General features: G+C 38.7%; 1 protein-coding gene across 1 annotated transcript in view; it reads right to left on the bottom strand.

Annotated features, from left to right (window-relative positions):
- Positions 1-9,578: 9,578 nt before the first annotated feature.
- UBE2V2 (ubiquitin-conjugating enzyme E2 variant 2) overlaps positions 9,579-16,372 on the bottom strand; it is an 11,223-nt gene continuing 4,429 nt past the window's right edge. Inside the window, exon 3 of the mRNA XM_009881119.1 lies at positions 9,579-10,451. Within this exon, the coding sequence (XP_009879421.1) occupies positions 10,305-10,451 (147 nt within the window). The 3' untranslated portion in view covers positions 9,579-10,304. The remainder of the gene's footprint in view (positions 10,452-16,372) is intronic.

The following is a 16,372-nucleotide window of genomic DNA, read 5'->3' as shown; positions in this document are numbered from 1 at the left end:
CATTCATAGAGAAGTTATCTGACAAAAAACACATGTTGTGTGATCAATTAAATCTCTCCAGTCAAAGGTGAACTGAGGAGGAATAGCCAGGTTCTGACTCCGACTTTGACCTTCTCTTATTAAAAAGTGGTAAGAGCTTTATCAAACACAGCAGCTCAGACCTTAGTTTGCGGTTTAAGCACAAAAATGGTTTGAGATTTGTTCTTGTACAGAAGTGGGGTTTAACTAGTGCTATTCCAAGTTTAAAATGCAAAGGAAAGCAGAGCCCAGAGGAAAAAAGCAGGCACCTGAGCAGGGCTCCTGGCTGGGACCCTTCCACTGCTTCATACAAGGATGCCTAGTCTGACTACTGCAAGGTCTCCATTTAGCCCATTTCTTTATTTCTGGAACATGGGAATTCGTATGATGTCATTGTCTAGTTGTGTTAGATCAGACTGGTATATGTATATAATAGATCTGAGTATTATAGAGATTGCAGCTTAAACAGAAATCCAAAATCCACTGAAATATACAGAAAGGGGGGTGGGAACCCTGAAACTAAAGCTATCTTTCTAAGGGAAAGGGATGAGGCTAAGTCACACTGCTCTCAGACAACACAGATGTACCTCATTCCATGTCACCACAATTTGTTATGCAAAACGGACGGCTGTTTTTCCTCAAACAGGAATGCCATCACCATTTGTAAGAGCATACCTGAGCTTCTGCCTTTGCTGTCCCCAGTTGCCAGAAGACCAAAGCTGACAACTCCTCTTCCATCAGACAGGAATCCAACCCAGTCTCTGCAGCAGTGGCTCTGCTGTACTGCAAATCCTCACAAGTACCCACTCGTGCATTCAAATTTTAAAAGACAGAACTGAGTAAGAATGGGTTTTCAAACTTTGAACCTGATTTTTTTTTTTTTTTTTTCCCCACAGGCTCCTCTATAGTTAACTTACACTCACCGGTACGCTCGCTTATCTGAAATACATTTTATGAATCTCTGAAAAGCAGTGCACAAATGGCCAGGGTCCAAAAGCTTGACGGCAAAAGGCAGAGAGATATTTGAGACTGCAGAGGGGCACAGCTGCATCCCAGAGATGCGGGAGTTGAGACAACTCTACAGAGGACAGACAAGGCACTACAAAATACATGCACACACAAGGCATTCGTTTATTATCTTACAGTGAAAACTGAAGATATTTCCCCTCCTTAACAGAAAAATAGATATTTTCAGAATACTTAGATGAAGGCAAATGCAGATTAGGGTTGTAAAAGCACTTTGTACCAGAAGTTACTCTGCTGGAAATACATGCCACTTAATTGCCCTGTCAGAATTTGACCCAAACCCTCTGTATTTTGGCTGCCATTGTTAAATATGCTCACACACACACATACACGCACACCTCCCAGTGCCAAACATGAGTTTTCATCTTTCTTCTGCAAAGTATTTTGGAGTGGGTATTTTGGAGTCCTGTAAAGTCTGCGTAAGTAATGTCCTGCTTTCTGCAGTAAGTTTTAATCTCCAAACATCACACAAGGATCCCTCTGCTTATTCAGGAGCTTCCATAACTCAAATCTTGCCATGGATAAGGGCAACCAGATGCAAGGACAAAAGAATACTTTCTCAATACTGGAAGACAAAATCCTCCCCTGAGGAGAGCAGAGAATCCGGGCTGTGACCAGTTCCTAGGTATTCCACTCATCTCTGACTTCGATACCTGCTTCTGCAAGGCTTGCCATCTTACTTGTAAATGTTCTTAGCTCAGAGGGATCACAGCATAATTGGGAACTGCTGCTTTGGATACAAGGAGGGAAAGGATGAGTCTATATTCTGTGTTCATCACCGCAGAAAGCTATAAGCTACATGCTGCTTTGAGTAAATGCTTTAAGGATTCAAGTTATAAACTGAATATTACATAGTTGGGGGAGAGTTATGAAATATCAATGTCAGACTCATAGAATAGTTTAGGTTGGAAAGGACCTTAAAGATCATCGAGTTCCAACCCCCCTGCCATGGGCAGGGACACCGCCCACTGGACCAGGATGCCCAAGGCCACGTCCAGTCTGGCCTTGAACACCTCCAGGGACGGGGCCTGAACAAGTTCTCTGGGCAACCTGTTCCAGTGCCTTACCACCCTCAAAGTAAAAAATTTCTTCCTAATGTTTAATCTAAACCTGCCCTCTTCCAGTTTAAAGCCATTCCCCCTCATCCTATCACTACATGCCCTAGTAAAAAGCCCTTCCCCAGCTCTCCTGTAGGCCCCCTTTAGGTACTGGAAGGCCACAATAAGATCTCCCTGGAGCCTTCTTTTCTCCAGGCTGAACAACCCCAACGCTCTCAGCCTCTCCTCATAGGAGAGGAGCTCCAGCTCTCTGATCGTCTTTGTGGCCCTCCTCTGAACCTGCTCCAAGAGGTCCATGTCCTTCTTATGTTGGGGACTCCAGAGCTGGATGCAGTACTCCAGGTGGGGTCTCACAAGAGTGGAGCAGAGGGGCAGAATCACCTCCCGCGACCTGCTGGCCATATCTGATTCAGCCCAGGATACGGTTGGCCTTTTGGGCTGCAGGTGCACATTGCTGGCTCATGTTGAGCTTCTCATCAATCAGCACGCCCAGGTCCTTCTCCTCAGGGCTGCTCTCCAGCCATTCCCCACCGAGCCTGTATTTGTGCTTGGGATTGCTGCCAAGACCCTGTTTGGGAGCCACAGAGCTCCTTGTTCCCCTCCCAAGCAGCTTCCATGCAGACCACAGGGTCCTTGCACAGGGCGAGGGCAGACCACAGAGGGTGGGCAGACACCAGCATGGCGCTCTCCTCCTTGGCAAGCACCAGCTGGCTGAGCTAGGCTGCCTCCAGTTAGGACCTGCAAAGTAGCTCCCTTAAAATTAGAAAGATCAGCAAAGGATCCAACCACTGCTACATGGTGATCTGGATTACAGGTGAGGTGGTGGTGAGCAGAAGAAATGCAGCTACCACATGATTGTGACCAGCTGGCCATTCCAACACAAAGTTTTGAGCTACCCCATCTAACTCCTCTCCCAAATGACTGGGAAAAAAGGAGCAACACAATTTTATTTGCCTACATGTTTTGTAAGTGTGAGAGTATCTGCATGCATGCACATGCATGTGTTTTTTATCCTTTAGAAGACCAGGGTGGAATAATCCCAACCAATACTGTGAATATACAAAATAAGTATTGCTAAATTATAGGCACAGCATTAAGAACTACCCTGCAAACAGCATCAGCGATACAGCATGAATTTAATCCCAAAACATTTTGCCACTCATCTTTAAATAGCACAGACATAAATCAGATTCCAGCTATTACACATAAAAGCACCTACAAAAGAACTCTGACTCTTGCTATGGTTGTACTTAACCACTCCTACCTGGGCACAAATTACCGGTCACCCGTATTTCTAGATGGCTATATAATATAATTTCAGCTGTATAGTAGCAGGCATGTAAAAACCAAATACTCAGTCGGCACCCTAGTTTTACAAAGGCAGAGAACAGCCTATATTTTTAATGGTGTCAGGAGTTGTATCTACTTAAATTATATGAATTCCTTCCCTCTCCACTGCCCCCTTGTCTTCAGCTACAGACTTACTAGTGCAGAATATCAGATTTGTGCATCTGTCAAGTAAAGCAGTGCACCACTTTTACTGGCTTCTGTTTTGATACTAATTATCATACAGATACTACAGAATCATAAAATCACAAAACCACACTAAGGCATTAGAGAGTGAGAGTTAACATTGTTACACTGAATGAATAACACAATTCCAAACAAATCTGAAGAGTATTTGAAATGCCAGAAGAAATAGTTACTACTCTAAGGAACATGAGCAATTCAGAATATTATTTTTTTTTTAAACAGATTGAATGCAGGGCGGTAGAATGAAGAGCTTCTGAAGCAGTACTCTATTCACAGCACCCCACTCTGAACATCAGAACCATTACACTACTAATTGAGGTGACACTCAAAGATTTTAAATAATGAGTGTTTAATGTGCAATCTGAATGACAGTTCAAGGAAACAAATAATTATCACAGTGATTGAATAGTGATATAAAAACATCACTAACTAGAAACATCATGGCTACAAATTTTCTTTTCACGTTATTTCAGTACTTCAACGTTACAGCATTTAAGGAATGAAAATATAGTACTAAACAAGAATTTTCCTAGAAATACAATGACTCATACATTTGATGCTGACTGTATGGACATAGATGTTTGAAACATGTTCTGATAAGGCTGTAACAAATCTAATATATTGTTACAGGATAGTAGTACCATACGAGATCATAAATTTAATCTGCAAATCTCCATACAGGAAAAAAAAAGTACATACAATAGGAAAAGTTTTCAGAAAACACAAACCAAGATGACTATGTCTCCACGAATCCTGAAACTGTGATGTTATGGCAAGGAGTTATTTTACAGATTCTCAGGAGAGGATGGTCCTACCGTTCAAAGTGCGATACGTGACCCAGAGATGAGAAATAACGCTCTCTCCTTAAACTGCGGTCCAGCAAACACCAAACAGTGGAAGAAACTGTCAGCCAGAAAGGGCAGGGGTCGGGGTTGCTGGCAACTCGCCCAACACCATGACAAACGCAAAGAGCTTTTAGCGTAGACTTAATACTATTGGCTCTATTAACTACTCGCATACATTTAAACTTAAAATTGCCTATCACCAATCACTGAGATTAACCTGGGAACTGAACAGCCAGCCGCAGCATCGCACACTTCCATGCTCTTGATTTACACAGCTCCTCACGGCAGCAAGTTTTGCGTATGAAAACCTACAAGAAACGGAGTCATCACAACCTGCTGTACTTCACCACAATGTTTAACAGTTTTAAATGCAGGAATATTCTATCTCGAAAAAAGTGAGAAAGTTGAATAGACCTGGGTTAAGTTCTGTCAGGCTGAATTTATGGAGTTCCATGTGCTGGTTCATCTCCCAAAGTCATTCTAAGAGGCTCAACTCTTGCTCCCTTATTAACCCAATTTTCATGGCACTGGAAAGATCTGCTAGAAACACTCTGCCACATCTTCATGGCAACTTCACAGCTCTACTGTTTGAGCTGCTCTCATTCTAATTGTAACAGCTTTTATTCCTGTGACAACTGGGAAAAAAAATAGCCAATTTTTTATGGTCTATTCTAAAGTCAAGTCAGTAATGGATGTGTTTACCTCTACCGGGTTTCTTCTTGATAATTTTTAACCAGTAGAAATTGCAGAGGGAAATCAAACCCTTCCCCACGCCCCTTCTCATTCCTGCATGCTTAAAATAATATTATAATGATAATAATTCAAAATGAAACCAGCCAATGTGTTATATCAGCATACCTACACATCTATAATAATCACCAGGGATCAGGGCTGCAATAAGCACAAGCAGCTGATGAAAACCTGCACTGTTTATGTCTGCATAGCCATTCCTTCAGTATTTCTCAGTTAACAAATAAACAGTATATTTTTTTTAATCTCAAACTCCATAGTTTATACATTGTAAAACCATGTTTACATTTTATCCATACTGCATATAGTAAAAGCAGAAGGTTGGGATGCTTCTCTTAAGAAATGGTGAGGAGTCACAAATTAGTATAGAAAACATGCATTATATTAAGAGATCCCAAGCACTGGTTATTTGTGCATTATCTCATCATCATCCACTAAGTTAGCCATTTATATAGTTTGGCACTAGTATAAATAATAAAAGAGTTTTTATATTTATCGCTACTTTGAAATGGTAAAGATTGGAAAACTTCATGGAACTGTCAATATGGGAATGCTACTTGAGAGCTGGTATATGACATGTATTTTATAGAATGGAATTCACTGTACATTCATTTACAACTGCTTATCAATTGAGCTGAATTTATACATCCATTGAGTAAAAAGAAAAAAAAAACAAAACAAACAAAAAACCCAACAACAAACCAACAACAACAACAAAAAAAACCAGTACAAACTGCATTAACGCTAACGTAATGTAGAAAGCTAATATTTTAACCATCGAACGGAGCACTCATATCTATGGAAGATGAGATCCGCTACTGAAACGTGGGGTTAAAAAAAAACAAACCAACCAAAAAATCCCAACAACAAACCAACCAAAAAAAACCAACCAGTACAAACTGCATTAACACTAACGTAATGTAGAAAGCTAATACTTTAACCATCAAACGGAGCACTCATATCTATGGAAGTTGAGATCAGCTACTGAAATGTGGGGTTTTGTATTTTGTTAAAGCAGCATACGTAAGTTATTTTCATACTTCCAGCATTACAAGGAATGCATCCTACGTATCATTCCAGCCCATCATCAGCTGGGTCTGCAACAGAAAAGATGTAACACAGTTTCAGGGAATAACGCAATCACCAGAACTGGTAAAAGGAGAAAACCGTCTCCCACAACTGTTTCACTATGTAGAGTTAACACAGATGCATTGACAGTTTTAAAGCTTTTTTTTTTTTTTTTTAGCTATTATTAAAGACGTCAGGCATTCATCACGTTCCTCCAATAGCTCCTCACCTCAGAAACCTCCGTAGGCTTCACAAGAGTTCTGAACACATTATTTGAAAAATTTACGAGAAACGTATTTTGTTCCACTGCTTCACTTCTATCTGGAATTTTACTTGCATAAAAGACAAAGACCAACAGTAGTTTTAAGTCACCTTTTTTTGTTACAGTAGCACATATTCAGACTTGCTTAATATCGGTTTATTCCTCCTTCTCTAGCAGTCGAGACTAGCCACACCAGGGGCAGCCTGGCTGACTTCTCAAAAACTACAGGTCAGCACAAAAACAAGCAGTAGTCAGACATCCTGCCCCTGTCATAGGACAACTACCAGGTGGCCTGATGATAGTATAAGAGAAGTGTAATAAATATTTTTAGGCCCTGAATTATTGTCCCGAAAGCTACTAAACAGGAAATACATTGCAACAAACTCACCATTAAGTAACCATGTAAAACACAAATACTTGTCTAAATGACACAATTTATTATTATTGTAGTTGAACAACCATCATAGGATGCACTAAAATTTTCCTTTAGGTGCCCCCTATACAATAACAAACATTGAGGAGGAATATGCATTACGCATTCATTTCATAATAGTTGAGGGCTTCATTCCTGACTCTGTCTTGCTGGCTGTCAAGTATTCTCAACTTGCTTTCAGGCAGATGAGGGCAATCAAGGCAGTTGGTTGGTGCACACCTTGCAACTTTTTACGTACTCTGTTATCAATGAGTAAGGCACTTTATTTGTAACGCGGATTTTTCCACAGGCTTGCTTGTTATATCTTAAGGTTTACGAAGCACAAATCATAGCATCTTTGGGGTTTGTTTTTTTTTTTTCTTTGCTTCACAGTAAACCTATTCCTCCCTCAAACAACCAAAACACAAGAACTTTGGCAATGCTTCAGAGCACAAAGCTAGTTTAAACCACAAGTGATCACCACCGTGATATGAATTTTCAAATGCAATTTAAAAAACATCATATTTAGAACTTTTGCACTTTGTCCCTCACGCAACTGGCTTAAAATGGTGCTCTGCTTTGCAAGATCTGCAAATACAGTTTTGAAAAGAAAAAAAAAAAATACACATTTGCTAACAACAGCAAATTCAAATCTTTCCAGAAGAACATAACACAAATTAAATACTTGTAAGAAGATAATTAAAATTCTGGCGTCTAAGTAGGTTACCTAAAAGAAACCACAAGAACATGAGAAAACAAATTACTAAGTAAACACCAGTCAGACACGGATACCTGTAAAACAACATAACCTTTCTGGAGGACAGTAAGGAGCAGTGCTTCAAAATCTTCTTCAGGTACTAAGAGTTTCGAGGAGGCTCTCAGCTTTATGCAGTAGTCAAAGACATTTTAAAACTTCATAATTAATTATACTTAGATTTGTTCCAGTGTGAGCAAAATGGAAAACCCAACACACTTAAAATCACTGCAGGAATATTTTTGCAGTCATCCTTTCTATTACATACCCTGGTGTCAGAGATCAGCTCAACTCTCTCCACCACTTTTTTTTTTTCTTCTGCAAAATGTATTTGCTTACAGCTGGATATGCAGATTTTCACAGATACAAATGGTTAGAGTACAGACAAGGAGGAATAACTTGCAGGATCAACTTGCACCACACACAACCAAGCAAACAACCAGCCCTTTATCATGCTCTGTGAATAAGTCAGTCTCTTAAATTATGTTACCAACAATTTAGTAGTCTGTGAGTATTTCTCATTCTCTCAATAGTTTATGCTGAAATTTTCCCAAAAATTCACATCTCAGAACTGTACAGTTCCATTATTTTAATTGATTAAATATAGATTAGCAGTGTTAGTATAAGAAAAAAAGATTTAATGGCATCAAAATCATTCAAATTAAATCAAGTAAGAAAATGTTGCAATGCACTTCAGCCAAACCATCACAAATGATATGTTATATAAATACAGACACGAGGTAGCTGGCAGCTACAAATCCACCAATTCTGGAAGTGTCCAATTTGTCTAAAAAGCATAAACTGACAAATACTAATTAAACCTTTCCATTAAAAAAAGAACACCTAGTTTATTGCTTTTAAAGGTTCATTCTTTACATCAGAAACAGGCAAAGGCATACCAAAGAAAGTTACCTGGCTGTCGATGGCTTTTGATTATATTCACTTTTTCAAAAGAACCACTAAATAAAACTTGGAATGCAAATAGCTGGCTCCCTCCCAATGTACATGTTTTCACCAAAATTAACACAGGCTTGCATTTTCCAAGACTGGGGAGGGGCAAGGACAGAAGGTATAATTTCCAAAAGGATAGCATTAACTACTTTCTTATGAGAAATCAGTAACAGAACTAAAACCAGTGTTCCCACCAGACAGAATACACTGAAAAAAAAGAGACCAACAATCGCAGGAGAGGCAGAAAGCGTTCTAGCTATGAAGAGAGCAGTGTCATGGCATATGATGCATGGAATGTAGATGGAAATATGATGATCTGTACCACAGGTGTAATTTTTATTAAAGCTTCCCGAAGTTTCTTTTTTGTGTGTTTCAGAAAAGGCAAAAGTGGAACAGACAAGAAAAAAAAGGCAAGAAACATAAAAGAGGAAAAGATGCAAGAAAGCAAGAATCACGGTAGTAACTGCAAAAGCAAGACAAAGGACTGCAAAGTAGGACAGACTCCAGCAATGTGGTCTGAAACCTGCTCAGAGGTCAAGTAAGCAAAGTGAAAATTATGCTCGTTTCTCAAAAGAATCTGGAGGGGATGTGAAGGAGAGGTGGGTAAGCAAAGGTTCTTTTTGTTTTTATTTTGGGGTTGGTTTGGGGGGTTGGTGCCCGTTTTTAAATATATATACATACACAGTGCAAGCTTGTCTAAAGAAGTGGTACTAGAGATGACAGAACTTACTCCCCTGCAACAAACGGAACACCTTGACCTCTCAAGTAGACTAAGCATACAAAAGTGGTAAGAATAAAAGGTGCATGTAAAACCAGCAGCAATATTATGTTTGGCTTTCCACTACTTCTGCAAGTAACTGTACATATATTACATCACTATTATAGAAATGGCACAGCCTCAGACACTTTCCACATTTTATTTACATTTTAAGACTAACTTTAATCTCAATCACATATCCATACATTTCCTTTGTTTCACTAAAACTTAAATGCATGGTTTATTAGAACAAAGACTGTAAACAAATATTTGCCATGTCCGATACATGTAACACACAGGAGCTGCTTAACAGAAATTAATCCCCCCATTTTATAAATACAGGTATCAAAACAATCTTGAACATACTTTGTGACACTACTAGTAGTCGGCACCCACACCCTTGCAAAATTAAACAAGATGAGCAACGGTATTCACTGTACCTGCTACTTTAAAACAAATTTAACTGCAGCTCTTTTACTAAGCAAGATGGATAAAGCATGCCATTTATATTTTGCCTTCTCAAGAGTTTATTTTCAGAAACATATATTATTCCACAGCAATCTGACACTTTCTGTCATGCTTTCATCTTGTAAAACCTGAATTCCAATTTTAGGCTATTTCAGGCTTATACTTGAATGACAGTGCCTCAATAAGAGAAAAAAAAAAAAAATTGTGCTGCCTTTTTCTCCCATAGTGCCTGAAAACATATTGGGCATACATATATTATATATATTCTTACAAACGTCCAGGTCATGTATACCAGCTGAATTTCTTTTAATGTGTGGGTGTTTGCATTGTGAGATTTAATCAAGACATTAACATGAGTAGAAGGTTGTTGTTTTAAGACAGAAGTTTGAGAATCAGCTAAAATTAATTGTTGTAAGTTTGTCCCTCTGGAGGTTGTGGAAGCTTCATATTTTCTTTGGACATCATTAGACGTCTTAGCTCTTGAAGTACAACTTTAATGCTATAAGAATTTTGCCATTTTGCTAACACTGGTATGCTCCGTGCATCCACCTGGAAAAAGAAGAGAGAGTTGTAAGTTATGATGAAATACAAATCTCTACATAAATAGCTGTTGTTGACTTAATTGTTCTAAGAAAGGATCTAAGTATTCCCTGACACTTTCTCTGTGGCATAAAGTCCCTGCGTTCATAAAATATTTTAAGGAAAACAATCATATACTTACACACAGATACAGATTCTGCAATAAAATCCATGCAGGTGGACCCTTCCATCTGTGCTGATACTAATATTAGTGAGAAGGAAAGGGGAGGGGGGAGAGATCAGCGAACCATTCACTGCAAAACTGGAGCCGTAACTTGTAAAATTTATTAATTTGTTTCAAATTACCCCCCGAAAAGAAAAAAAGTAATCACCTTCATTATGCCAATATACACACTTGGGTTTTCCTCAGTTCTTTAAAAGAACCTGCAACACAAGAGTCCGTAGAATATCTTTCTAAAGGAAAATTTACGGTGTTTTTCCCTTGCTACAAGTATCGTTAGTGATTTATTTCACATCAATATTACATGATGCTTCTGATACACCAAGAGTCACTACATATATTAAGAAATGGCTTGAAATATTGAAATAACCGATTCATAATGTTTGGACATTTCTCAGTTCTTTGCATCCTTCTTACAGTAAGTCATCTTATGGAGCCGTGAAGATTACTGTACATCACTTACCAATTTGAATATGAACTGAAAGGAAAGGACATGGGACTTCTCCTATGCGTTTATAAAACCTGTGGGACAATTTACACAATTATATTATAACAGGGAGGTTTCCATAGGAAAGTCAGCAATTGACAGTCAGCTTGGGAATTGTTTCGGCAGCAGCAGGTAAGTCCTGGCCACCCAGCCCCTGCAGGAAAGAACTTCATAAGACAGAGGGGCCTACAGCTGTGCAACTGCAAAGCAGGCCCACGGGCAGGAATAGGGCTATTGCACACTACTGAATTCCATTGGCAGAGTAGCACAGACAGCCCACATGGCTATAAAGTGCTGGAAACCACTGCTTTATGATTTAGGCAGCATAAAACATCAAGAAGTTTCTTATCCCATCTTAATTAGGGCGAACTGAAAGAAAAAACAACACTGGAATCAGAAATAAGAACGTTAATGCAGATGTTTTATTTCTAGATTGTTCAAAGTGAGGCTGTCTATTTTCAGAACACCAGATGAGACTAAACGTTTTTGTAGGAGGAAACTGAGGCCAAGGTTTAACAACATGCTGGCTTGGGCAGCAATACTAACCCAAGAAAATTCTGCTCCCTCTCACTAAGCACTTGTTCCTTTAACAGTGCTACCGCCTGTCAGCTGAGGTGAACCATGAAATGTCTGTGGAGCTACTTTCTGAACTGAACTGACAGGACCCATCCAATTTAAAAAAACACCTAGGAAAGAAGTCCCTAAGCAGGATCCTTGATCCAATTCACAGCTCAGCACTATAAGCATTTATCTTCACACAAATCATGTTCTGCTCAGAGTTAGGAACCTCTTAAAGTCAGTAGAGCTGCCAAAGACGGAATATCATCAAACCACAGTATAAAAGGCAGTCAACAAAAAGAAAGCTCCATTATGCAGCAAGATCATGCCAGTTTAAAATACACGAGTGTATGAGCTAATACAGAAAGGTTTTGAAAGTAACACTGGTCAGACCATCACTGTAATTCCTGGACTACTACTGCTTCTTTTTTAAAGGCATATTTGGTTTAACGTGGTACATAAAAGGCAGTATCAGAGCAGAATAATCTTTGCAACTGGAAAACAGGGTCTCTCTTCTTAAAAAGCAGACCATTAGACAAAACCCCCAGTGAGTAAAAGGGAAATTCTGATAAGAGATCACCTGTATTATCAAGTAGCAGCTCAAGTAAAGCATCATTTAGCCTGAATCTTTATTCTGAGGTACCAAGCTCTTACAGTTCTCTTCCTCTCCAATCCTTCTAGATAAAATTAAAGGACACTCCAGAGTTTCTATCCAACAAGCTGGACCCAGCAAACTAGGAACAACATGAATTAATTTCAAAAGTTGGAAGAGTAAATCTCACACTACTCAAAACTGTTCTCTGTATAGAAAATGCCATGAGAAACACAAGAGACCACCATTTTTCCTCATGGGGTCCTACAGAGAGAAGAAAAAGTTCAAATTGGTTAAGTATCATGGCAACAGAAGAAACAAGGGCTCAGTTCTTATGTTCATTTAGCATATAGATGCAGATGCTTATTTACATGGAGCTTATTTCCCCCATCTCTCACACAGACACACTTATTAACATTTGTTAATACTTCACTGTTGCTAACCTGACAGTCTCTTTGACTTAGCAAAACGGAACAAAATGTGAGTACTCCCTGAATGCTTTGGTCTAAGTCCTTTGGCAGACCAGTAGTTTAATAGATATCCATGTTAGTCTGAATCACACTTTACTAAAGTGGCTGAGGAGAGATCACATTATGTGCCACTGGCCTGCCAAAAAAAAAATAAAAAAATCAATAATCTCCCTGAGAAAAAAGTAGGGGGGAAATAAGCCACAGTACCAGGTAATCGTTGCAACAGAAGATTCCCAACCAGGAAAGACATGCACTTAGGGGTGGAAGCCCATGTGATAATAAACTGTTTTAGAAGATCACTGGTAAACCAGCATGGATAAGAAGAAAAAGGTAGGTTTAAATTTTGGTAGGTTAGAGAAAGAAAACAAATATAATTATCTCTTCAGATAAAGACATGGTTAGCAAAAAATGGCTGGAAATGCAGTTGCTCTGAGACTCCCCAAATGAATGTCTTCAGCCTGGCAATTCTACTTTCATACCATCTTTCTTTTCCTCACTTCTCTTCAACTGTGCCTTTGTAGGCTCTCTCAACTCTGGAGATCTGCCTCACTTACAGCACATAGCAGTCAGTCACCAGTGCTGTTCGAAAAATGCAATTCTACATACACTGGCTGTACTGGAATATGAGACCTGATCAGTTAGAAGTAAACTCCTCCAGCTTTTCTTTCTTGGCTGGGAATTTGTAGCAACAAACTCACAGACTGTAAGCTCTGCTTTAACAATGGTATGAATGTTTTCTGAGTAAAGACTGCTAAACATGACATTTTCGTTGCTGTTTATCTCAAGTCTCTTTTCTGCAAGTCACCAACTTTTTTCATGACATCTTGCAGCAGTAAAGATTTTGGCTCAGGTTCTGTTTTCTGTGTTGCAGAATTTATTTCCAAGTTAGTGCACAATGGATTCATTTTATGAAGAACAATTATAAGATATTTGGAAGAATGACATAAACTATGTTCAAATCACACAAAAGCATTAGGTAATATTCAAGTACGCATCCTGGCTCACAAAGAGAGAAATTTCAAGGTCACAAAAAAGCTAATAAGGCTGAAAAAATAAACCTGAAGAGTATTTTATTCTGGGGGTACACGATTGTAAATCTTTAAACAATAGCAAGAGAAACAATGTGTGTAATGCATTTTTTTTCTAAACAACTGAAATTAAAACAAATAATTTTACACAATGTTGCAAAGTATTCAATGTTTATAATGTTCCCAATATTTTAATTTTAAGAAGGAGCAAAGTGCTTAGTCTACAATAAACATACTCAAAGCAATAACTGGACAACAATTTACAGATTTATAGTTGACAGAGTCCCAAATGAGTTTAAAGGAAACAAATATTTCCAGCTGTAAATGGTATTTAAATGAACAGAAATGTTTGCAAATCCTGCAAGACAGACTGCTGAAGAGCACTCTCACAGATGCAAAAATCAGACATCCTCAAAAGACCATGGGAAAATAAATAGCACGTCAGAATGCAACCTGTGTTTTATCAATACAGGATACACAAGTCTCCAAGAGAAAAGACCCCACAGCATTAAGAGTGATAATTTTAAAACAATTTTACAACAGTGATGCCATTAGTACATAAACGTCCAGCCCTACCTAAGTACTTGGACTAGCTTTTCTGAACTTAGTACTCTAATTCTATATACAAATGCAGTAGCTCCATAGGTCAACTGAAAAGCAGAAAAGCACAAAAACTAACCAGCAGATAAGAAAAGGAAGGCAATTTAACAGGGTGATTCAGTGCACTTAAGTTTAGTCTTTCAAGATAAAATACTCCTGAAGTAGCTCTCTCCATTCCTGCACTAAATTTATTGAACAGTAATCTCTGGGATCCCTGAAGACATGCTGCTGATGGAAAAGTTACTTACAAGCACAAGTCCTCTCTCGGAATATAAACTTGTAACTGTCAGTACAGATAAATTCATCACACACACACACACATGCACTTTTCATGCCAAAGTATAAAGTGACTTGTAAGTCAAGAAGGTCAAGAACCACTACCAACAAGGCAGTTTAAGACTTGCTTCCTTAGACCACCATTAAGTCTCACACATATCCATCTCCCCCCTCCACCATTCACACTCCAACTCAACAGAAGTTATCACCCTCTAAACTCATGCTGGGGGCTCTACTTTTCCTCAGGTGTCAACTGGCACGCACACCTCATGTAAAGTGTTGCTTAACAATGTTACAAATGCTTTGGGTAGTATAATACTATGACACACAATTTTGGTTGCTGTTTAGCTTTTCTGCAAGTTAACAACTTTTTCAACTTTAAGCAATGTGATCAAAAGCTGGCCACATGTCAAAAAACAGGATGCAGAAGCATGGATAGTAGACCTTGTCTGAAGGTAAAACCCTGTCATTCGTTCCAAGAATGCAGCAAACCACTTACGATCTATTATATGAAAGATGATCAGAAAGTGAGAGAGCAGCTTGGAAGAAACGCAAAGGAACTAAAACAGGAAGCAGCAACGTGAACTGTTCCAGGGATGCTGAAGGTGCCCCCAGTTTATCTGACATATTTGGCTCTAGTGAGCACAATGGTGAAATAAGCTAAAATGCAAGATACCAGAAAAATGGGCATATTAAAAGCTACATAATAAATAAGTTTTAAGTACATTAGTTATGAAAATGGTTTGTATTACAAATCCTATCTAGTCCTATTTAAATCCATTAAAAAATAAGTTACGCATTAGCATAGCAAATCCTTTGTAAGATATACTATTTTATAGAACCGTTGGGGAAAAATTGAATGAAGGTTTTGTATAAGGTTATAAAATTATTAAAATCAAATTTTCCTGTAGTGATGACTGGATTTTAAGACTGCTTTTAAAACAACTGGGCAGATTTCCTGTCATAGTATTCACCCTGTTCCTCAGCAAGCTGAGCGAGTGTAGACTTCTCCAAACAAAAGCTCAAGCTGACTGGCTCGGTAAACATGAGCCTTTAGGCTCTGCAGGTCTGAGATTCTGCTTCCAGAAACCAACACCTACACTCTCAGGCATGCACAGGTGAAGCAACGAAAGCATACTTCTTTACTGATTCAGAATAATACATGTTACTAGGGGGAGGTACGAAAATAATATTATAAACACACCAAAAGCTCTTCTGCATTCCAGATTGGCAGCTTTTGCTAGTCACAACCTCTTAATAAACATGTATACTTATAAACAAGCCACAGTTGTGATGAAGGGCAACAGCTGGTTTCTCGACAGCAATTTTAATAAGATCTTCAGGCAGAGTAAAATTGTTGGCTGTGCAAGAAGTACTTTCAAATTAATTTTAGATTATTTCTGAAGTGTTAGTGCCACTGGCTTTGGATGACCAACCAGTACACTACCCTACCACCTACAACAGCTCAAACGAACCACTGAGAACCTCTCCCTCTGCTACAGTCAGTAAGATACTTAAGCTTCACATTTCAGTAATGTTAATCACACAAATGCAAGCCCATCTTTATTTTAAACCTTGCAAATTATTTAAAATCCACAGAGGCTCCCTGACTCACCTTTCAGTATTACCTTAACCCAATTAATTTGCATTCACTGAAGACAAACATACACACAGACAAGTGTGATATATTATTGTATTT

Source organism: Charadrius vociferus, unplaced genomic scaffold, assembly GCF_000708025.1.
Source record: "Charadrius vociferus isolate BGI_N301 unplaced genomic scaffold, ASM70802v2 scaffold23, whole genome shotgun sequence".
NCBI classification, from domain to species: Eukaryota; Metazoa; Chordata; class Aves; order Charadriiformes; family Charadriidae; genus Charadrius; species Charadrius vociferus.
This window is presented reverse-complemented; position numbering and strand designations above follow the sequence as displayed.